This window comes from Phasianus colchicus, chromosome 10, assembly GCF_987193195.1.
Source record: "Phasianus colchicus chromosome 10, bPhaCol1.hap1.1, whole genome shotgun sequence".
Lineage (NCBI taxonomy): Eukaryota > Metazoa > Chordata > Aves > Galliformes > Phasianidae > Phasianus > Phasianus colchicus.
Window position 1 is genome coordinate 14,467,241 of NC_143445.1, and position 19,552 is coordinate 14,486,792.

At 47.2% G+C, this 19,552-nt stretch overlaps 1 protein-coding gene across 3 annotated transcripts in view; it reads right to left on the minus strand.

Annotated features, from left to right (window-relative positions):
• Positions 1-18,636, minus strand: part of CCDC50 (coiled-coil domain containing 50) — a 39,502-nt gene extending 20,866 nt beyond the window's left edge. For 2 of the 3 annotated variants that reach the window (XR_016469654.1, XM_090147388.1), the window contains exons 1-3: positions 18,446-18,636; positions 4,747-4,809; positions 3,304-3,433 (exon numbers count right to left, since the gene is read on the minus strand). Coding sequence is in view for 2 of the 3 variants with exons in the window: in XM_090147388.1 (XP_090003514.1) it covers positions 3,304-3,433; positions 4,747-4,809; positions 18,446-18,494 (242 nt within the window). In the remaining variant the exon portion in view is untranslated. The remainder of the gene's footprint in view (positions 1-3,303; positions 3,434-4,746; positions 4,810-18,445) is intronic. The other variant, XM_031603405.2, reaches the window with a different exon arrangement.
• Between the last annotated feature and the right edge of the window lie 916 nt (positions 18,637-19,552).

A 19,552-nucleotide genomic window follows, 5' to 3' on the forward strand; every position in this document is an offset into this window, starting at 1 on the left:
TAAAAAAAAAAAAAAAAAAGGAACATGAAACACAAAGGAAAAGAGCTTTTTTTATTTCTGTCAATCGTTCCTCAGAAACAGATCTACAGTTGGGTACTGTGTGTTATTTATACTTCCTCTTCCTCTTCCAAACACACAAGAACCCCATGTCCACGTCACAGTGTGATGTTTCCTTTCCTTTCTCAGACCATGTTTGTAAACATTTGCTCACATTCATAAATTGACCCAGGAAAAGAGACATCCTAGAAGGCACTCATGAATTTCAGTGTGTGCAGGCCTGGAGTTATTGATAGGGCGAAGAATTTCAGACATCAGTTTCTTTCATTCCTATAAGAGAACTGGTATTTGGCAAGTGTGTGTGTTTGTGTTGCACCTGACTGCAGGCAGAGATCTATTTTGAAGCACACAGGTCAAACATAGTTCTTGAACCTGCTTTATAAAAAGGGAATGTTGGCAAACCTGGAACCAACAGGGAACCAGTACCAAGCAAAAAGACTACTGAACATGCAAACCCTAGAAGCATATTGTTAATGTGCATAAAATACTAGATCTTTTACAAGGCTGATCTCAGATTACATGGATTCATGTAGAAAATAAATTAGAAAGGCCAAACACATCAGTGTGTTTCAAGTCTGTAGTCCCTCCTGGCACCTGTGAACAAAACTAAAATGATGAGTTCACTGGCACCAGCTGAACTGCTGAATACTTAAAATCTATCTTTCTCAGACAAGCTTAAGACAAACAGATAATTGTCTTCCAGAACCAAGGCAACAAGGTCACTGCCTCTCCATTCACAACAAAGAACACCAGAAGTATTACACAAGCAGAAGTGCTTTCTTGTTCCTAATGACATGCATCCTGGAGTACTCCATATCAAGCTCTTTCAAAACCACTGAACAGAGACAAAGGATTGGATTTTGTCTTTTCTTGTTGCTCAGTGGTAATTAAATCCTGAGACTTGATTAGTTATTTAACATAGGCTAGTGTTTCAATTTGACTTGAATGTAAGCAAAAAGGTTAAAGAACTTGGACAGCATTTCTTGTCCTCTGGTTTCTTTACTGTGAATTCAATGGCTTTAGTCTCCAGCAATCTGCCAGAGCAATATAAACATCACCACCTCCAAACATCACACCGAGGTGACCTTCATGCCCACAGTGTTACTGTCAAGGAAACATCAGCTTAGAGAACAATAAAAAAATAAAGGCACTGATTAGAGAGCTGCCATTCATACAGGCTGGAGCAAGTAATTGTTGCCAGATGAGAAACAACAAAAGGGTTTAAGGGAAATGTTCAAAGGAGTTGTTCACATTAGTGTAACAGAATCATTATGGTACTGGGAACAAAACAAGGAAAGAGCATCTCTTCACAGTATTTCAGTTATTTTAGCAGCCTTGCTACTATGCTTGGCAGCATCCAGGCTGCTCGGCTAGATGTGAGAGATGCTTTTAAAGAAGCAGGAGTAGTAGCAGAGTTCTGAGCTTCCCTGAATTCTTCAAGGGAAAGATAAGCAAGAATAGACATGTTTTCTTTGTCTTTCAGATCTCTAGGGGAAAAAAAAAACCCTAGGTTTGAAGAGCTTTTTTTGTTATGCTCCTTGTTTCTAAGGAGACCACCCAGTTCTGCCTCTTCACCCTTCTGTCACCTAGCAGGGTCAGACTGTCCTACGCCGTACAGCACACAGCAACGGTGGGGGTCGTTGTGTTGCCAGAACTCACTCATCTTGCACAAGGAAGAGACAGTGGGAATGTACTGAGAATTAAGGAAGACACAGATCCAGTTACAAAAGGATGCCTCCAACTTTTTCTTTTTTTTTTTTTTTCTTTTTTTTTTTTTTTTGAACAACAAAAACTATTCTTGCAGAGAAGCTCAGGCTTTCAGGAGTAGAACTGCTGCTGACACAACTTTTTGCATCAGCAGTTCTGCCTGTAACTTGGCTCACAAACTTAGCAAATCTCATTTTGTGAAGTCCTACAGCAAAAAAATTGTTTGCAGTTCCCAGCAAGTAGCACAAAGGAATCATCTCTGTCATACAAAGTTAATTTTTAAGTTGTCATTTACATGCTCACATCTCTAATTGCTAACAAAGCTATTGAAATAAAACACAAACTTCAGAGATGCACACATACTGTCTGCATGTGCTGGTACCATTAAGTATAGTGGCTGATTTGTCACAGCCCAGCCTTGAAATCCTTTATGAACAGCTCCTTTGAAGCTGTATCACACACATCTGCAGCACAGAGCTCTTCTACTGCATCAGTCTCTGCCAGATGAACCCCGCAGGGTTTGTGATTCACCATCAACTGTATCTGGCGGGTGGCATCACAGAGCAAGACAAGCTAGGATGCATTTCCAGCTGCTGCGCTGCATTCTGCCTTGCAGACCTTGCAGGGAGCTCCTTTAGAAAACAAGCTGCTGCCTCTCATCATTGTGATCTTACTGAGCCCTGCCACACAAACCATTTGTTACTTCTCATACACGGCAAGAGCTTGAGTGAGAGGCAAAAAATAAAAGAGTAGGATCAAAGTCAACTCTGGGCTGGTAAGTCCTAGTTTGTTTTTCTCTGCACTATAACTTTTTATTCCTATACCTACTCCACAATCAGGGCATAGAGAAATTCCAATCACAAGCCACAGTGTGGCTGAGATCTGGTAAGGGGGGCCCTGAGCAAGCCTGCAGAGTAAATTGAATCATTAAGGATCTTCCAGCAGCTACTGCAAAAATCAAATGACTGCAAGAGAACACACGTCCACAACTACTATATCCACCAAGAACAGCAGTCCTCTTCCCACCATGCTTCATGCTGGAGCATCTACAAGCACAAATACAAGCTGTGAGCTGTTCAGCACAGTGCAAAGCCAACGTGTATAGTGCCAAAATCCTCAAAAGCACTCATAAGGCACAATACAGGTAGGCCAATATCTGCCATTTCCACAAGAGAGGGAATTCACTATAACACTGCATATTCCTGTAGCGTAAATTCTTCTCTCTCAGACTTCAGCCAGGGACAAATCTACTGCAAATGGCCAAGTTCCTCCTCTCTGCCAAAAACCAGAAGAATAGGAAGGCTTCTTTTCACAATCAGCCAACAGAGCCCAAGCCAAGGCAGACCCTAGGTCCATCTGCTCCCATCCTGTCCTATGCTAGAGACTAATATCCATTCTTCTATAGCAACAGATATCTAAAGGCAAAAGGCTGTTCAACTGTACCCCACCATACCCGTGCATCAACTTGAAACAAAGCAACTCGTTTCAGCACTCTGACCAAACGGGATGAGCGTTTGAACAGCTCCATCCTAAACTCACAGGTCTTTTTGGCGTTTCTGGATTTGAGCACGTGCTTTCAGATCCTCCTCCTCTTGCAGTTGCTTGGCCACCTGCAAGTCATGCTGCACCAGACGATTACGCTGAATGTTTGTCGCCAAGTGATGCTCAACTGGAAATAAGCACAGACAAGAGCCCCAAAAATCAGCCTGCTGAATGTCACGGTGTAAACAAGATGAAGAAGTGGGAGGGAGATTCTAGGCTAGAAAGGAAGACAGTTTTCTGCAGGGTAATGTCATTAACTTCTCTACAGGTGGGTAAGCCCGAAATTGAAATTATGTTAGCAGCTTGAGATTGCCTCACTTCAACACTGAGAAGGCTGCATATACATTTATTACCAATCTGAATTGCATACAGATTTGTAGGGATTTTCTTTTAGGCTTTCCATTTCATTTTCTGGTCCCAGGAAATTACCTTAGATTAATAAAGTGGGCTGGAAAGGACCACCAGAAGCCAATGAAGATGAATGGAACGTAAACCATTTCTGATGGATTCTTCCCTAATTCACTCTCAAGAAAATCCAAAAAGAGGAACTCCTCTCCCTTCCTATGTAATATGTTCCAGAATCTCACTAACTTTATATTTAGCAACGGAGCAACTAAACACTACAGTGAGCCCTTTACCATACATGGATAATGTCTCCAAGAAAAGATGACTGTAAGAACTGCAACTGAGAGCCAGTTTTTGTTTGGTGGTCTCACATCCCAACGGTAAGAGTCACTTCAGTGCAAGCTGCATGCTCAGTAGAGCCAATGGAACAGCACTAGCACCTAGTACTGGTACATACCAATGCGACTGGCATGCAGCAAAACAGATTAGAGAGGCCACCTCAGCCCTGACTGAAAAGCAAACATCTCCTGTATAGAAATCACCAGCCACTTGAAAGTTCCTGGCTGTACTTTTTTTTCCTCTCCTTTTTAAAGCACGCAGCTGCCTTGCCTCAAAACATCTTAATTAAAAAGAAGCCTCCGTTCTGAAGGCAGGCATTAGCAGTTCTGGAATTAGTCAGTAAGCAGGCCTCTACTGGCTGCACTCAGGACAGCCTGTAAAATGGGAAGCTTCCAGACATGCTAGTCATTTCTAACAGCCTCACACAGCAATAAAATCTCAAGTGCACTTCCATATGCAATCTTACTATAGTCAGCATAAAGAAACTCCATTATAAATGGAACGAAAAAACTGTATACATGAAATGCAACCATCTCTAGAGGGCAATACAAGCAGGGGTAGAACGCAAAGTAATGTTACAGGACAGCAAATACAACAATGATAACAATGTTCTATTAGAAAGAATGAAAAAAACAAAAGCAGGGAGGATTGCTCTAAGCAAAAAAAAAAACAAAAACCAACAAGGTAAGAACAACACAGAAACAGTTATCTGCAGGGATACATTTGATTCAATTTGTTCCAAATATTGCTACTTACTTTCTTGTTCCTGCAAGTTATGGGCCAAGGTATGATCTTCCAGAACAGCGAAGTCTCGACACACTGTACGGGAAAACAATGCCAAGAGAATGAGGATGAGGAGGAAGGAAGGGGAAAAAGACAAAAGAAAAAAATATCAATACAGATGCTTCGGTTCTCAAGCAGAGGCACTGTCCTGCTCCAACCAGTCCAAGTCAGCACTTAGGGCACATCTCTGCCCTGCTCCACAGCCCTGGAATGTCCACCACTGGGCTGCTACTCTCAGAGCCTCTGTTCTCTGCCATGCAGACTTTGAACGTGGCCTGCATTCCTCATGCCAAGCTACATCCCTTGCATTTGTCTCCTGTAAAGCAGCGTGAAGCCAAGTTGGCAATACAGGCAGCTTTGCAAACGCCCCACCTTTACATTACACACCTCTCTGGCTTCGAGTCATCACAAACTGATAACAACTCTGTATTTACCCTGAGCATGGATGAAAAGTGACAAACATTACTGGGACCAGCACTGATTGCTGTGCAATCACACCAGAAACTCATACAACGTGTAATGCACGCAAACGTCATGCGCAAATACCCAACATGGAAAGTTAAATGACTGAAACTTCAGTGGCTTGAAGCAAGAACCCATAATGGTTCAAACCTGCAACTTGGTGTGCTTGGCATAATGTGCATTCCAAGGAAGCACTTTACCTGGCATCACTACACTCCCGTGCTCTAAGACTAATGAAGGCCTTCATTAGCTTTCCCAGGGTTTTACCACAGTTCCTGGGGCTGCTCTCTCTCCCCCACCAAAAGGGGTTTGGAAATTGTAGGGCGAAAGCAGAATACACAGATCTTGAATCCAATACCATCTCAACAGTTATGAGAATACAAGCCCAAAAGAATCACAGGAAACTAATTTCTACTTAGATAAGCCTAACTTGGAAGTGCAAAAGGAAAACATTATCTACCCAGCCCTGCGATAGGAGTGGCTGGATGCAGTCCAAAACTAGACCTTGAGATTCTGAAACACGAGCAACTCGATCTTCATGCTTATCGTGAGAAATGACAAAAGGTTTCTTTTTCCCTTAGGCACATGAATGAGTATTCAAAACCCATTCAAACCATCCTCGCTCCTTCCATCAGCACATACCTCAGTCACGTGGGGTGGTGAACAGTTTCCTACCCCCGAGCCTGCTGGGCGTATTCCAGACGAGGGCTATCAAGTCATTTTCAGTGTGAAAACTGTCCCTGAGTTAATTTATGGACTTCAGACAAAATAAATACTTTCCCATGAAAAATTTTTAATTTTTGAGCCAAAACTTAGGGGAGTCATTGGGTTGAAAAAGAGTTGAAATTTCCCATTGAAAATGTTGGTGGAAACACATCTCCCCAAGACACAGACTCCTCTCTCAGGGGGAAGATTCTGTCTTCCCATCAAGCTGTTCTCAGACTCCAGAAGTCGACCTGCAGAACCCAAAACAACCACCCACAGCATTACCATCATGGGTAATTTTCAGCTTCTTTTTGGAAGCTGTGCTGACCCGGAGACAAATAAACAGGAAGAGGATGAGCACCAGTCTGAAAGGAGCATATTTTTTACAAACGCCGATCACTCTCACTCTCAAGCTTTCAAAGGAATGCTCTGCCCACACTGTGGGAAAACACAAGGGTTTATTTTTAACTTGTTATGATAGGCAGTGGAGCAGTAAAACAGTCATTGCACCTATTGGGACAGGGCCACATGCAGCGTCTGGTGTTTTGGGAGCACATACACACAAAGCATGCACTGCTGCACATGGAGCTCCCACTTCAAGGGGAGTCTAAGACCCCCAGGATGTAGGAAAGCTACGAGGGCAATTTCTGAGGAACCCATTCATTGAAGAGTCTGAGCAGACACCATTTCCAACGCCACAAAGGATAGAAAACACTGCAAGGGAAGGGGAAAGCAGCCACAGTCCCACGAGCTTCCCTTTGTCTCACAGTGACACACGCTAACTGAGATGTATCAGGATGCTCCTCAGCACCCACAGAGCTTCACAGCCTTTTTAGAAGAGATTCTGACTGCAGCCACGTTATCACTTTAACCAAAAATCCTGTTGAATGTGGTCAAGGATAAGCCTTGGTGCATTTGAGGGCATTTTGCAGATGACAGACGGAAGATAAGGCTGCACTTCAAGCAGCCCTCCCTTCAAGGTCAAAGGCAGTGCTTCAGGGAAGGAGGGACAAGCAGCAGGGTGGAGATGAGGACAGTGATTACAGTAACAATCCCAGAATGATTCATTTTAAGCACATAAGTTCTGGATGGTGCAATTAAGGCTTTGTTGTCGCTTTCTTTTTATTGCAAGAGGATACTAAATACTAACTAGCAATGAAACACTTCCAGTTGGCCTTTCCTATAAATAATGCTTCCTCCAGCCACCAACCACAGCCGTTTCAGGCAGCAGTGCTACCCACAGGTGACATACTCAGGGTGTCCAGCATTCAGGAATACGTTTTTATGGGATGGGGACAGACGTTCCCCAAAAAGTCTTTACTCTGTGGTCCCTAACACTATTTACTTTCACAGAATGATGGTGAGACAGCCACCTTCTGCTCACACAGCATCACCCACTCTGCTGGAAAGGTACCTCTGGCTCAGAGGCTGGAGCTAAGCAGAGACATCTCAGTGCAGCACTGCAAGGGCTGTGCTTTTACCACCACATCTTTGAGCACTTCCTCCTGAAGGTTTGATAACAACAACAGGAGAAAAAAAAAAAAAAAGAAAGAAAAAAAAACAGAAAAAAATCCCACCCACAAACTAAAAGGAGAAAGCAGTGCTGTATTTACCACAGTAGGTCTGTGAGCAAGTTCATTGCACAGATGCCTGAACAGCTGTACGAGCAAAACAAGGGAGTGCAGAAGCAAGGGCGAACATTTCCAGAGCTGCATATGTGAAGCATCTGCAAAGATTACGAAACTTCATCCCAGCCCTTTTGAACTCCCTTCTGCTCCCCATGGCATTTGAGCTCTGTCATGTTGGTCATGACGCTGAAGGTGCTGGCAGACCTTTGCTCCATCCTCCCCTCCTCAGAGAGGCACACGTGCACAGAAGGACTTTAGATTACGTGCTCCATTCTGCTCACACCCAGCTACACTTTGCTACTCATATGGGAAAAATCACGGTGACAGAAATATACTGGGTGTGCAAGCAAAAAGGCAGAAGGGCTGTGGTAGAAGACCGCTGCTCTTCTCCCAGCAGTCTTGCACCAAGCCCCACAGAAAGTCTCACCTTCTCCAGTGAGCTTCATTTCTACAGTACAACAGGGATTAAGTTTTAATGGATGGCAGTTCTCCTAAATCCATGAATGGCTAACTGGAGCACACAGACTTCGCCCTGTGATGCTGAAGTTGTTGGCAGAGCAGAAGGAGATGTTCATCACCGACTGAAACTTGGCTAGACTGAATGCCCCTAACTCATCTGAGCACATTATTCCCAAGTTCTGTCAGCCTGAGAACAACATGCAAAGGAGGATGAGAACATCCCATTATGAATGGAACAGAGCACTGTCAGCCAGCCAAGTGGCAGGAGATGGGGACACCTGCGGCTCCCTGCAAATTTGGGAGTGATGGCAAGTGCCGAGTGCTCCCTCAAGATGGACCCAGTGTTCATGGCACAGAGCCAAGGACAGCTGCAGGAAGGCCAAGAAAACAAATTCTCCTTCCCTGAAGTTGCATCCAACAATAAGGCTGATAGGAAATTACTGAGGACGCAAATTGGATAGATGTGGTCTGAAACGAAGCTACAGCAGCATGAGCCCTCACTCTAAGCTCAAGATATGGCATTACTGGCACTGGGTTCATGCTGAGAAATAGGATGGCTCCAGTGACAACAGAACCACAATTCCTCCTCTCTGAGAGGCTTTGCATTGTGGGATAAGCAATCTGTTTACCTATTCCCTAATTGCATGGCTAAGAAATGAAAAGGTAAGATTGATGCTTGTTCACCACTGAGAATTAACTCAATTTCCCATTCCCAGTCCCTGGCTGCAAGCCATCAGGCAGTCAAACAAGCAGCAGGGGCACGATCAGAGCAGCTGCAATCGGCAAGTCCAGCAAAGCGTGAAACACTGACAACAGGTTTGCCCTGGGCCGATTAAACCAATCTGCCAGGTCACAGCAGGGAGTATGCTGGGATGTGCACTTCTGGCACAGCTGTGAACGAAAGCGATGCCAGCACAGAAATGCCAGAAGGGAAAGCAAGGACCAAGGCATGGCAGGAAGCACAGAATCATATCATGGAATTATTAAAGTTGGAAAAGACCACTAAGATCATCTAGTCCAGACCCATCATACCATGCCCACTATGTTTCTCAGTGCCACATCAGCACAGTTCTTGAACACCTGCAGGGACAGTGACTCCACCACCCCCTGGGCAGCCTGTGCCAGTGGACCACCACTCTTTCCGCAAAGAAATTTTTCCTGATATCCAACCTTAACCTCCCCTAGCACAATTTAAGGCCATATTTCTCACCCTACTTGGGAGAAGAGGCCAATCCCCACCTCACCACAACCTCCTTTCATGTTGTAGAGAGCAATAAGGCCTCCCCTGAACTTCCTCTCCTCCAGACTGAAAAAACACACTTCCCTCAGCTGCTCCTTATAAGACTTGTGCTCCAGACCCTTCACAACTCCATTGCCCCTCTCTGGACATGCTCCAGGGCCTCAGTGTCTTTCTTGCAGTGAGGGACCCAAAGCTGAATACAGTACTCAAAGTGCAGCCACACCAGTGCAGAGTACAGAGGGACGATCACCTCCTGATTTCTGCAGCATTTCCAGGATGCCGTTGGCCTTTTTGCCCACCTGGGCCAAAACCTGAGCCAGTGCTGGTTCATGTTTAGCCAACTCCTGAGTAACACTCCCAGATCGCACCACCAAACCCATGCAGTGGCATGTGATGGGGAGCTCGCTTGCTGCAGGGACCCAGAAGAGCCTCTCTGCAAGCCCCATGCACAGGCCTCACTTGCTGGTAGATGTTCAGCCCCAAAACGCGTCTTTCTAAGCATCGCTGAGGCATACGGCTTTTGTGAGAATGGCTGAAAGCCCTGTCAGGTACAGCAACTTGGCAAAATTTCACAAAATAATCTTTTCCTCTTTCTATCCTGCTGCACCAGCTTCCTTCAGCATTACCTCAGCCTCATAACTCAGCACTTTAATACTGAATTGCTTCAAAGGGAGTGAGGTAACCACAACAGAGGAGCTAAGGCAGCCCTCAGTACTGTGTGACAGAGATGGGGAAGGGCAGCAGAGCGAGCAGGGCCTCCAGCAGGCCATACCTCACTTGTGCCTGGCGGCCAAGGCCTCGCCATGTGACATCAGCCCAAGGGCCCCATGTTGGTGCTGGCCTTCTGATGTGCCCCGGGAGCACTGCCAGCTCAACACAGGCACACTCCCAGTATTTTCTTTTGGGGTTTAAAAAACCATCCCTTGCTCCCCATCCCCTCCCACTCCCTGCATTCTCCCCCTCAGCATCATGTGCTGGATAGTTCACAAAATAAATGAGAAGGTGTGAGTCATGCTTAGCTCTGAACATCTGCAGTTTCTGAATCCTGAAGCAAAGGACAGGAGGAAGGGGAGACGGTGACAGAGAAAAAAAATAAAAAAAATAGTTTCAGCAGCTAAAGCTGCTTCTTAAGGCCTACAGAGCTAACAAATTAACTGGAGAGCAATAAGCAGAGCCTGTTCCAAGCCAGCAATCTTGGAAAGATGCTGAGTTAATAAAACTGCAAATCAGAAAGAACAACTGGCACCACAGGGACTATATCAGCCAGGTGAGTGCTCCAAGATTTCCTCAAGCCCAAGATGACCTGGCTGAGCAGCCATGGCTGGGGCAAGGGATAAACCAGGGGCAGCTCCAGAGGGATTGTGCAGTTCCAGCACCGCCTGGTTTGTGAGATACATGGCCTGACCTCAGTGCTTTTCATTTCCTTCCTGCCTCTCCCATCGCACTGAGAGATTCTTGAGCTTGTGCTAATCCATATCACTTCCCAGCAGCATTCCTGGGACTTTGGTCACCATGGGCGGCCAATGCCACGGAAATCAACCTCACACAGGGAAAAGACGGCTCCTGAGAAACAGACAGGACCAGGCAGGCTGGGGAAGGGAGCACAAGGAAGCTGGGCAGCCCCCATTGATAACGAGCAGAGAAGTCTCTGCTTTGCTCTTAAAAGGATAAACATACAGAGTACGAAATATCTCCACCACCAGTTTGGTTTGTTGTTGGGTTTTTTTTTGCTTGTTTGTTTTGTTTTTTTAATTGGCAGTTCTGGCACAAAAGCTAAAAACAGCTTGGGATTTGGGAATGAGGTTATCCTCACTGCTCTAAAGATAATGCCTTAAGGTCAAGGGTATGAGAACCTTGTGCTGTCTGCACCATTCCCCAACAATAAGCTGTCACCTGCCCAACCTATGCTTTGCAATGGAAGTTTGCAGATATTTTGGAACCAAATCCTCAGAACACAAGCCTATTTTGTTAACCTGCCTTGAAATAGAAATCAGCAGCTCTCCCTTCAGGAAGTGCCCTCTCTGAGCCCACCAGTTTTGCATACTCTCTTTAGTAAACATGCCTGTGAACTATACTCTAGAGCAGTCCTCAAGCAGAGATAGCATCTGCTGAGCACTCCAACAGAGGAGGTGACGTGCTTGCACAGACAAACAAGAATGTCTAAGACTGCAAAAAGTAGCACCACAAGGGACCTCAGAAGGTCATTTCAGACCATGTCCCAAAATGACTGAAATCTCTCATTCTGTTTTTATTACAGACATCTTTTTCAATGTTGGATAATTCCATCCTATTTCATCTTCAGTCTTTCTAGATAAGAGCACTTATCTGCCAAGCTTAACACATAATCCATAGGTCAGGAACGTTAAATACCATGTTTTTGGTTTTCAGAAGAATACACTGAGTTTAAGCACTTCGAGCTCATACATGTGCTTGGAAGTGACTTTGACCCTTCAGGTATATTAGCACACTCTTTGGAAACTCAGCCCTTTCAGCCACATTCTTCTTGGTTCTCAGATGCAGCTCCTGGAGTCACAGACTTGGCTAGTAGCTTGGCCACTGTGATGCCAGAGCCAAGCAGCAGAACTCAAGCCACCAAATATTATTCACAATATTCAATACACAGCTAAGTTTGTATGTGAATGAAGTTAATCTTTAACTATGGATGAAAGCAGAAGTTGCTTCTGCAGCCCTCGTCTCCAGCATCTGACATAGCTTCAATTGACTCAGCCAGCACACATGCAACATGAAAAGCTAACAAGACAGAAATTTTCCTAGCAGCCAATGCCTGCATAACAAATACCACTGGCCCTTCCAAGTGTGTTTTATCCCTATTTTGCCTAGGGGTGAAGCACCATGCATGTTGAGGAAAGGAGAGAGGAGTTACCTTCACCAGGAGACCACACTCACAGATGTCTCCAACAGTAATGAAAGCCTTGAGTGGTGTCCTATGGATCATACAATGCTGTCCTTTTCTGGAGGTTTTTGTTGTGTGTTTTTTCTGCAGACAGGATGTCATGGCAGTTTTAGTTTTAAGCCCAACACCACTCACTTAAATCGGTGTAAGGGAACAAAAGAAAGTCTCCTTTCACGCGCAACTCAAAACAGCCACCCACTCAGCAAACTGCTCAGGCATGGAGCTCACATCTCAAGGGATCTGTGCTATATACACTCCCTGCCCCCACAGTCATCTCAGCAGCAATCATCCTATTTTACTTTGATCCGGTAAGTAGCTTTCACTACAGCATTTTAAACAATTTTATACTACACAATTGTTGGAAGGACACACCGATTTCCCAGATAGATAAAACTTCTGCTCTTTGCTCAGCACAAGCCTGAACCCCTCACTCAGTTCAGCAGTTTCTATGGGGAGTGCTAGAAGGTGCATCCCATGGGTTGGGACAGCTCCCAGGAGCCACAGCACTCTAGGATGCTTCACCCACATTTTTGACCCTCTGTTTCAGGCAGTCATGAATAAACTCACAGAGCAACACCACAGAGATGGAGCCACTGAATTCAGTGTCAGCTCTTCCAGGCTTCTCCTCCAGCATAATCCTAAAAGATAATACAGCAGAATGCAAGAGAGCAGGGGTCCAGGACCCTTCCAGTACAAGTTCACACATCATTTTGAAGACTCCATGCAAGGCTGACTGCTGAAAGCTGATGCCCTCACAGAAGGTGCCAAGTACCAAGAAGAGTTCCAGTTCCTCTTAAAACCCCACAGTGTGGTTTCACACCCCAGTGAGCTTGCAGTCATTTGGAGGAGCAAGCAGAAGTATCACTTTCCTTCCAGTGCTCAGATGACTGCAGCCAAACCAGAGACCGCTCCAAAGCTTGCAGCTAATCCAGAGCTACAGCCAGACAGACTGATGGCAGCATCAGCACACATACACAGACAAATCAGGTTTTATTCATTATATCAGATATGCAAGAAGCAAAGCTCCAGCAGGACAGGCCTCAGGGCAGCCCGTCAGGCTCACTCCAGCCAACTGCTACGTTCCAAGCAGAAGGTGTCAGAGCTGATTGCAGCATGACTTCCAACTGACTCCTGCAGATTCCTATCAGCTCCCTTCTTCCTAGGAAGGATCACTCCTGTCTGCTGCCTGCCCAGCCACTGCCAGTGCTCAGGATGAGCTGCTCTGTGATCTACTTTCTGAGGACAGACTTCCTATATCTACCAGCAAAGGATGCTCTGCCTCGTTTCCAACTCCTTTTTATTATTATTCATTTATTTACTTCCCCCTTTACCAGCCCCTTTTGGGTGCTCTCCCCTCTCCTCACTTCCCACACATAAGTTCTCCAAGTTCATTAGTCAGCTCTGAACACAAAGTACCAAAGCTGGCCCCAGATCAGTCAGACCTTCACAGCTATCTACAGAAGAGCCACAAGTCAGCAGAGCTGCAGCACTGAGAACGCACGTCTCCCTTCCTGCCAGAGCCCTGAGCTGGCACCTTGCCCTTGGAGCAGCTAAGATCAAAACCAGCAGGATAAGATGGTAAGAATACAGTCCCAGCCTCCGGAGCCAGATGGGCAGAGAGATGAGGATCACAGTGCAAACCTGAAACAAGCTGCTTTGGTTGTGCTCCGAGAACTCAAAATTAGCTTAAGAACAGCAAGAAGTTAGTCTTTTCCTTTGCAAGGGGAGAGGGGGAGGGAGGTCAATCACCTTTAAATGATACAATATACACACCAGCTTAGGGATTGAAAAAAACAGACAACTAAAATCAGGACCAGAAGCAAAAGGAATCTGAAGAAAGCAAGCAGGGCTGAAGCAGGGCTGCCCATCCCTCCTGGCAGCACCAGGCAGTGGGAACACTGGGCCCTCAGGCACTGCAAATAACCCCAGCAGAGCCCAGCCTCTTCCCAACATAACTTCCTTCAGAAACCTGGCGCCGGCTGCAACGCCTGCAGGAGAGCAGAGTGCCGTGAACAGCAGCTCCACGTGCCACAAAAACAACCAACACCCTGATGGCTTGGAAAGCTCCCAGGTCTTTCCCTGCTATCCTCTACTGCTTCACCCCAGCGATGCGGCAGTGCTGCTGGGGCACACTGCAGCCTCCTGTCCTGTCCAGTTGTAAGTGGTCAAAGCAACGTGCACTCATTTCACAGAGTTTTCAAGCATTTGCCCCTTTGCCATTGCTACCTGAATATCACATAATTAACTCACGTAGCACTTCTTCTTTTCCCCCAACCACAGACTCCTGATTCAGCAGAACATGTGGGAGAAGGAAGAACCACAAACACACACACAAACTCTGTGCGCAGTTTTTTAGACTTCCTCTGAAAAGAGAAGAGCACATCACCTGCTAACCACTGCCACTTTCTGTCCTGAACAGCACTCATCAAAGGCACAGGTGCTGTGCTCTCCTAGCAGCAGTGTGCCATGGCTTACAGGGCTAACCTATAGCGAGTGGGGTCTTTGTATGTACCGAGAGATGGTGCAAAGGCTCCTATTTTAAAAAAGCATCAATATGCTTCCACGTGGCTGGCTTACTACCAGCACTGTAAGGACACAGGGCTGCCCTGCCTTCGTGGGTAGAAGTGCCCAGCAGCCCTAAAATTCTGAAGTTTTAAGACAGTTTTAACAACTCCTCAGCCATCTTCCTCAGTCTTTTGGCCTTTCAACCAACGCTAAGCAGAGGAGCAGCAGCAAATACGTGGAAGGCAGCCAGCTGCACACATGCTGGGAGGGGGACGAGGAAGCAGGGAGGGAACATGTCACTTTGTCCCACAAATCGTCACACTGATGTGAACTGCAAGAAGGAAAACAAGGCTCTGAGCAAAAAGGAAAACAAGGCTTATTGCAGCAAAGCAGAGGCATTTCACACAGCCCTGAGACACACTTCCCCAGGCAGGGCTTTCCTTGTGTAGCCCCAGCGAGGGCACTACCGGCCCACCCTGCTCTTTACAGCTGCCGTCTCCAGGTCCTGGCACGCAGAAGCTTTCTGATGTTGCCATGGGAAATTAAAGATTAAACAGAGGCCCACGGTCACAGTAAACACAAGGCTATTGGCAAGTCACTGCTCAGACAGCAGCAATGGTAATGTCTTGTACTGCCAATGGAGGAGAGCCTCCCACCTTGCTGCCACCCTGGAGAGTGCCAATGAATAAAAAAAGACCATGACTCCTTTATCCCAGCCCCAGCACTTCTCTGCTCATCAGTAGCTAAGAAAACATGTGCCTGCAGAAGGCACCAGTGCAAGTCTGGAAGCTCCTGTCTGCCAAAGGCTGTTTTTTTTCCTTTTTTTTGTTCATGGAAGCTCACAGAGGGCAATGCACACAATAGCAGGAGGCAGACCTGCCTGCTCAGAGCTGCGCCCCAGTGCCACAGACCTGAAATGCTAATCCTGTCCCCCTCTTCTTCCAAGTGCTGCAGATCCAGGACAGCTGAATGAACAATAAAACTTTCACCCAGCTTTAACCAGAAGCAAAACGAGCACCACAGCCTCAGCTACTGAATTTATGAACTCTGGAAAAACAGACCTCCTATTACTCAGAAGTGCTGGACATGAACCAATGACCTAGAAAGAAAATCCCATGTCCATGTCCCGTCAGCCCCTGCCCTTGCTGCCCCCAAGCCATCCAGCTTGCCTGCATTTTTCAGAGTGCTTCTCAGAGGAAGTCACCAAGCAGAAAACTGTGACATAGCACATAATGCTTCATGAAAAAAACACCATCTGGAGCCAAGGGGCACAGTGCAGGTGGCTGCAGGGTGACCTGGCTGATCAGCACCTGCTCTCAGAGTTGCCCCCATTACACTAATCCAGCTGGAGTCCAACCCCTTCTCTACATGAGGACAGCCCCCAACACCACCCCCCTGGAAAAACCCCAATGTGAAACCCATCCCCATGTATCCCTCACAGGAATCTCTTCAAAACGTTTGAACCCACTGGGGTTTCTGATAGACATCAAGTTTCCTCCTTGCAGTGCCATAATGCAGAGCACACAGGCACTGAAATGCTGTAAGCTGATAAGATCAGGCAGTCTGCTGCTCGGGACACCGTCTGTCTGGCATCACAAGGTTCATCCTGCAGCAGTGCCATGGAGGTCAGGTTAAGCTGCAGAGGTCAGAGGGAAGGTGCTGTGGCTGAGAGGAAGATGGATGCTTACCACAAACTTATTCCTTTTGAGATAAGGCAAGAAAAAAAAAAACAAAAAACAGACAGGCTGCCTGCCCCTGGGGCTGCCCTGACAAGGGGAAAAAATAAAGCTCCAAACCTTTCTTCCTCACCCAAAGCAGTGGTTGCATTTTTTACTACCACATTTGGGAAACAACCAGCAGCCCTTTACGTATGAATCAGGAGCTCCAGGAAGTCAAAGCAGATGCTTAATGAAGAGCAGAAGTCAGAGTGAGCACTGTTGCTGTGCTCTCAGGGTGCAAGTAGAATAAGTAGAATGAAGCCTAAGTGACAGCAGCATGGCTGCATTGATTCTAATGACAGGTGCAGACACACTGCCCTATTTCTTCTTAATGCTATTAAAAATAATACTAAATGGAGAACTTCATCAATTGCAATTCTGAAGAGCTGTGCACTGCAGGACCAGGGCATTGGGTCTCCCCTTCCCTCCCCCAAACCCCTTTTCCCCTGGGAGGGCTCAGGCCAGCACCAAGCTCTGCAGCCCCAGCTCTCATCTCTGCAGGGAAGGATGGCTGCCAATTTTCACTTCTAGTAATGCATCAGATCTCAAGAGATGAAAGACACGTGCAAGCAGAGCTCAAGCCAGCTTGTTGCTTGCTTTGCAAGTAACCAATTAGAATAATATTTCCAGGATTCTTTTGTCCCTGAAAGGCTCACAGATTAGACCTCCAGTGTAAGAGATCTGTGTGCAGGCAGCTAAGCAATGCCCCAGGGAGGGTCAGACAAGCACACACACAGCCAAAGCCACTCTGTGAAAAGAGAACATCATAGACACTGGAGAGGAGAGCAGAGACACTCAGCCTGCATATTGCAGCCACCACCAAAGCCTTCAGCAAACGCCTTACAAGAGCTTTGCTAACCACAGTGGTCAAAGCAGGCACTTGGCATGCCTGGAAAGAGGTTGTAACACTAGGCTGCAGCACCAGGTCTGGCTGATGCTGAAAATGAGTGCTTTAAGGCTATATTTTATACTAGTAAACCAAATAAAGTGGACTGGCTGAACTAGTTTTCACCAGCAAAGCCCCATCTATGACAAGCCTTCAGCTAACATAGGTGGCTTTGAAAATGAAAGAAAGAAAGTAACCACAAGAAGGAAGCACCGGGCCGCAGCTGGCACATTTTCACTGCACAGCAGCAACCAGGCTGTAAAACAGCTTTAAGACCACAAGAGAAGAGCAGGATGGCACTGTCACATGGCTGTCCCAAGGAAAGCACTGGAAGCAGACCCACGCAGCCCCCCAAAGGGAAGCTGAACAAAGTCCTCGCACCACAACAAAGCATGGAGCCGTGCTGTTAATGAACGACTGAGCTGACCTTTGCCCAAAACTGAGAAAGGGAATGTTTTGTGGCCTTTTTTTTTTTTTTCCCCTAGAAGAATCAACAGTGATTTCTGTATCGGAAGAACAAATATTTCCCCAGGCACGGAAGGTGATGCATTTCTTCCCTTGGCTGGCATTCACTCTGAGCATGAATAGACCTAAACCGGGCCATAACTCAGTTTCAACACTCGGCTCAACAAAAACAAATGATATCATTGAGCTGAGAGCTCAGAACGGGCCCGAGGCTCTACAGAACGCAACTCGGGCCTCGGCGGCCTTGCAGGTCGGAGCTTCTCGTGGCACCGCTCCCATCCAGCGGGGTGAGGCGGACAGCAGCCTCGAACCGGGGTCCCCCGGAGGCGCAGCGCCTCTGACCGCAGGCGCAGGTTCACCCGGAGCCCGCCGAGCGCAACCGAACCAGCCCAACCACGTGCAGGCTGCCCGCACAGGGCTGTCATCCCATCGAACCAACCCGCTGCAAGGGTTAACGGCATTCATCTTCCCGGCAGGCGCCGAGGACGGGCAACGCTAAAACCGGTCGCCACAGTTTCACGTTTCACCCCGGTTCCCGTGAGCCACAGGGACGCGCAGGGCGAAGCACAAAACGGGATTGCGGCAGAGCCCGGCAGAGCCCCGCACGCCCATCTCCATCACGCAGCGCGGCTCCGGGCACCGCTCCTCGCCCGCCGGCACCACGCGCTCCCCGCATCCCAGCGCCCGTACCTTCCTTGACTCCGGGCAGCTTGGACTGGTCGATACCGATCTCGGCCATGCTGCCGCAGCCACCGGGCGGGGCGGGCAGGCCCCACGCCGAGGGCAGAGCCGCCCGCGCCCCGCCGCGCAGCGCGAAGTTACCCGCGGAGGGATCCGGAGCGAGCGGCCGTACGGCGCGGCGGAGGGGACAGAAAGCGGCGGGGGGAGGCGGGCGCTGCTGCGGGGCGGGGCGGGGCTGTGCGCCGGGCGGCTCCGGGCCGCTACCCTTTGGGTTCAGGCGCGCCGATTGGTCTTTGTTTTCCCCTTTTTCTTTCTTCTCTCTTTGCTTTCAACCTCCCTCTCCCTTCCCACCGTTTTCCCTGATTTTCCCTCCTTTTCCGTTATTCTCCCTTACTTCTCCCTATTATCCTCATTTCTCCCCTTTTTCCCCCGATTTCCCTCTGTTTTGTTCCCTTGTTTCCTTTTTTTTCCCTTTATTTTCTATTATTTTCCCTTATTTCCCCCATTTTCTCTTATCTCCCCCTATTCTTCCCTATTTTTCTCATTTTCCCTCACTTCGCCCATTTTCTCCCCCTTTTCACTTATTTTCCCCCTTTTTCCCTAGTTTTCCCTCATTTTCACTTTTAGCCCCTTTACTCTTATTTTCCCCTTTTACTTTATTTTTCTTAACATTTTTTCCCTCTTATATTTTTTATTATTCTTTCTTACTTTTTAGATTTCTTTTTTTTTCTTTTTGCTTTGGTGGGGAGGGGAAGGGGGGGACGGGACTCCCTCCTTCTCTCATTTATTTCTCAGCCCCTAAAGCAGCACCTTGCAAGGCCATTAACCCCTTCAGCACGTGCACACAAGGATCAGCTAGAAGAACATCCTTCACTTACTACCAGCCCAGTTTTTAATCTCTGTGCAAGCATCTGCTGTTGGATGTAAGTGGGCACACATATGAGCATCTAAGCAAAGGATACAAAGGTGGGGAAGGGTCTGGAGGGCTCTTCCAACTTGTGATGTCCTATGATTTGATGCAACAGAACAGCCTTCTGACCCCACTTTTAGAAACATCATCTCCCGGTTATCAATTTCAGTTCTCCCTCATGCACACAGCTCTTTGTTCCAGTCTTC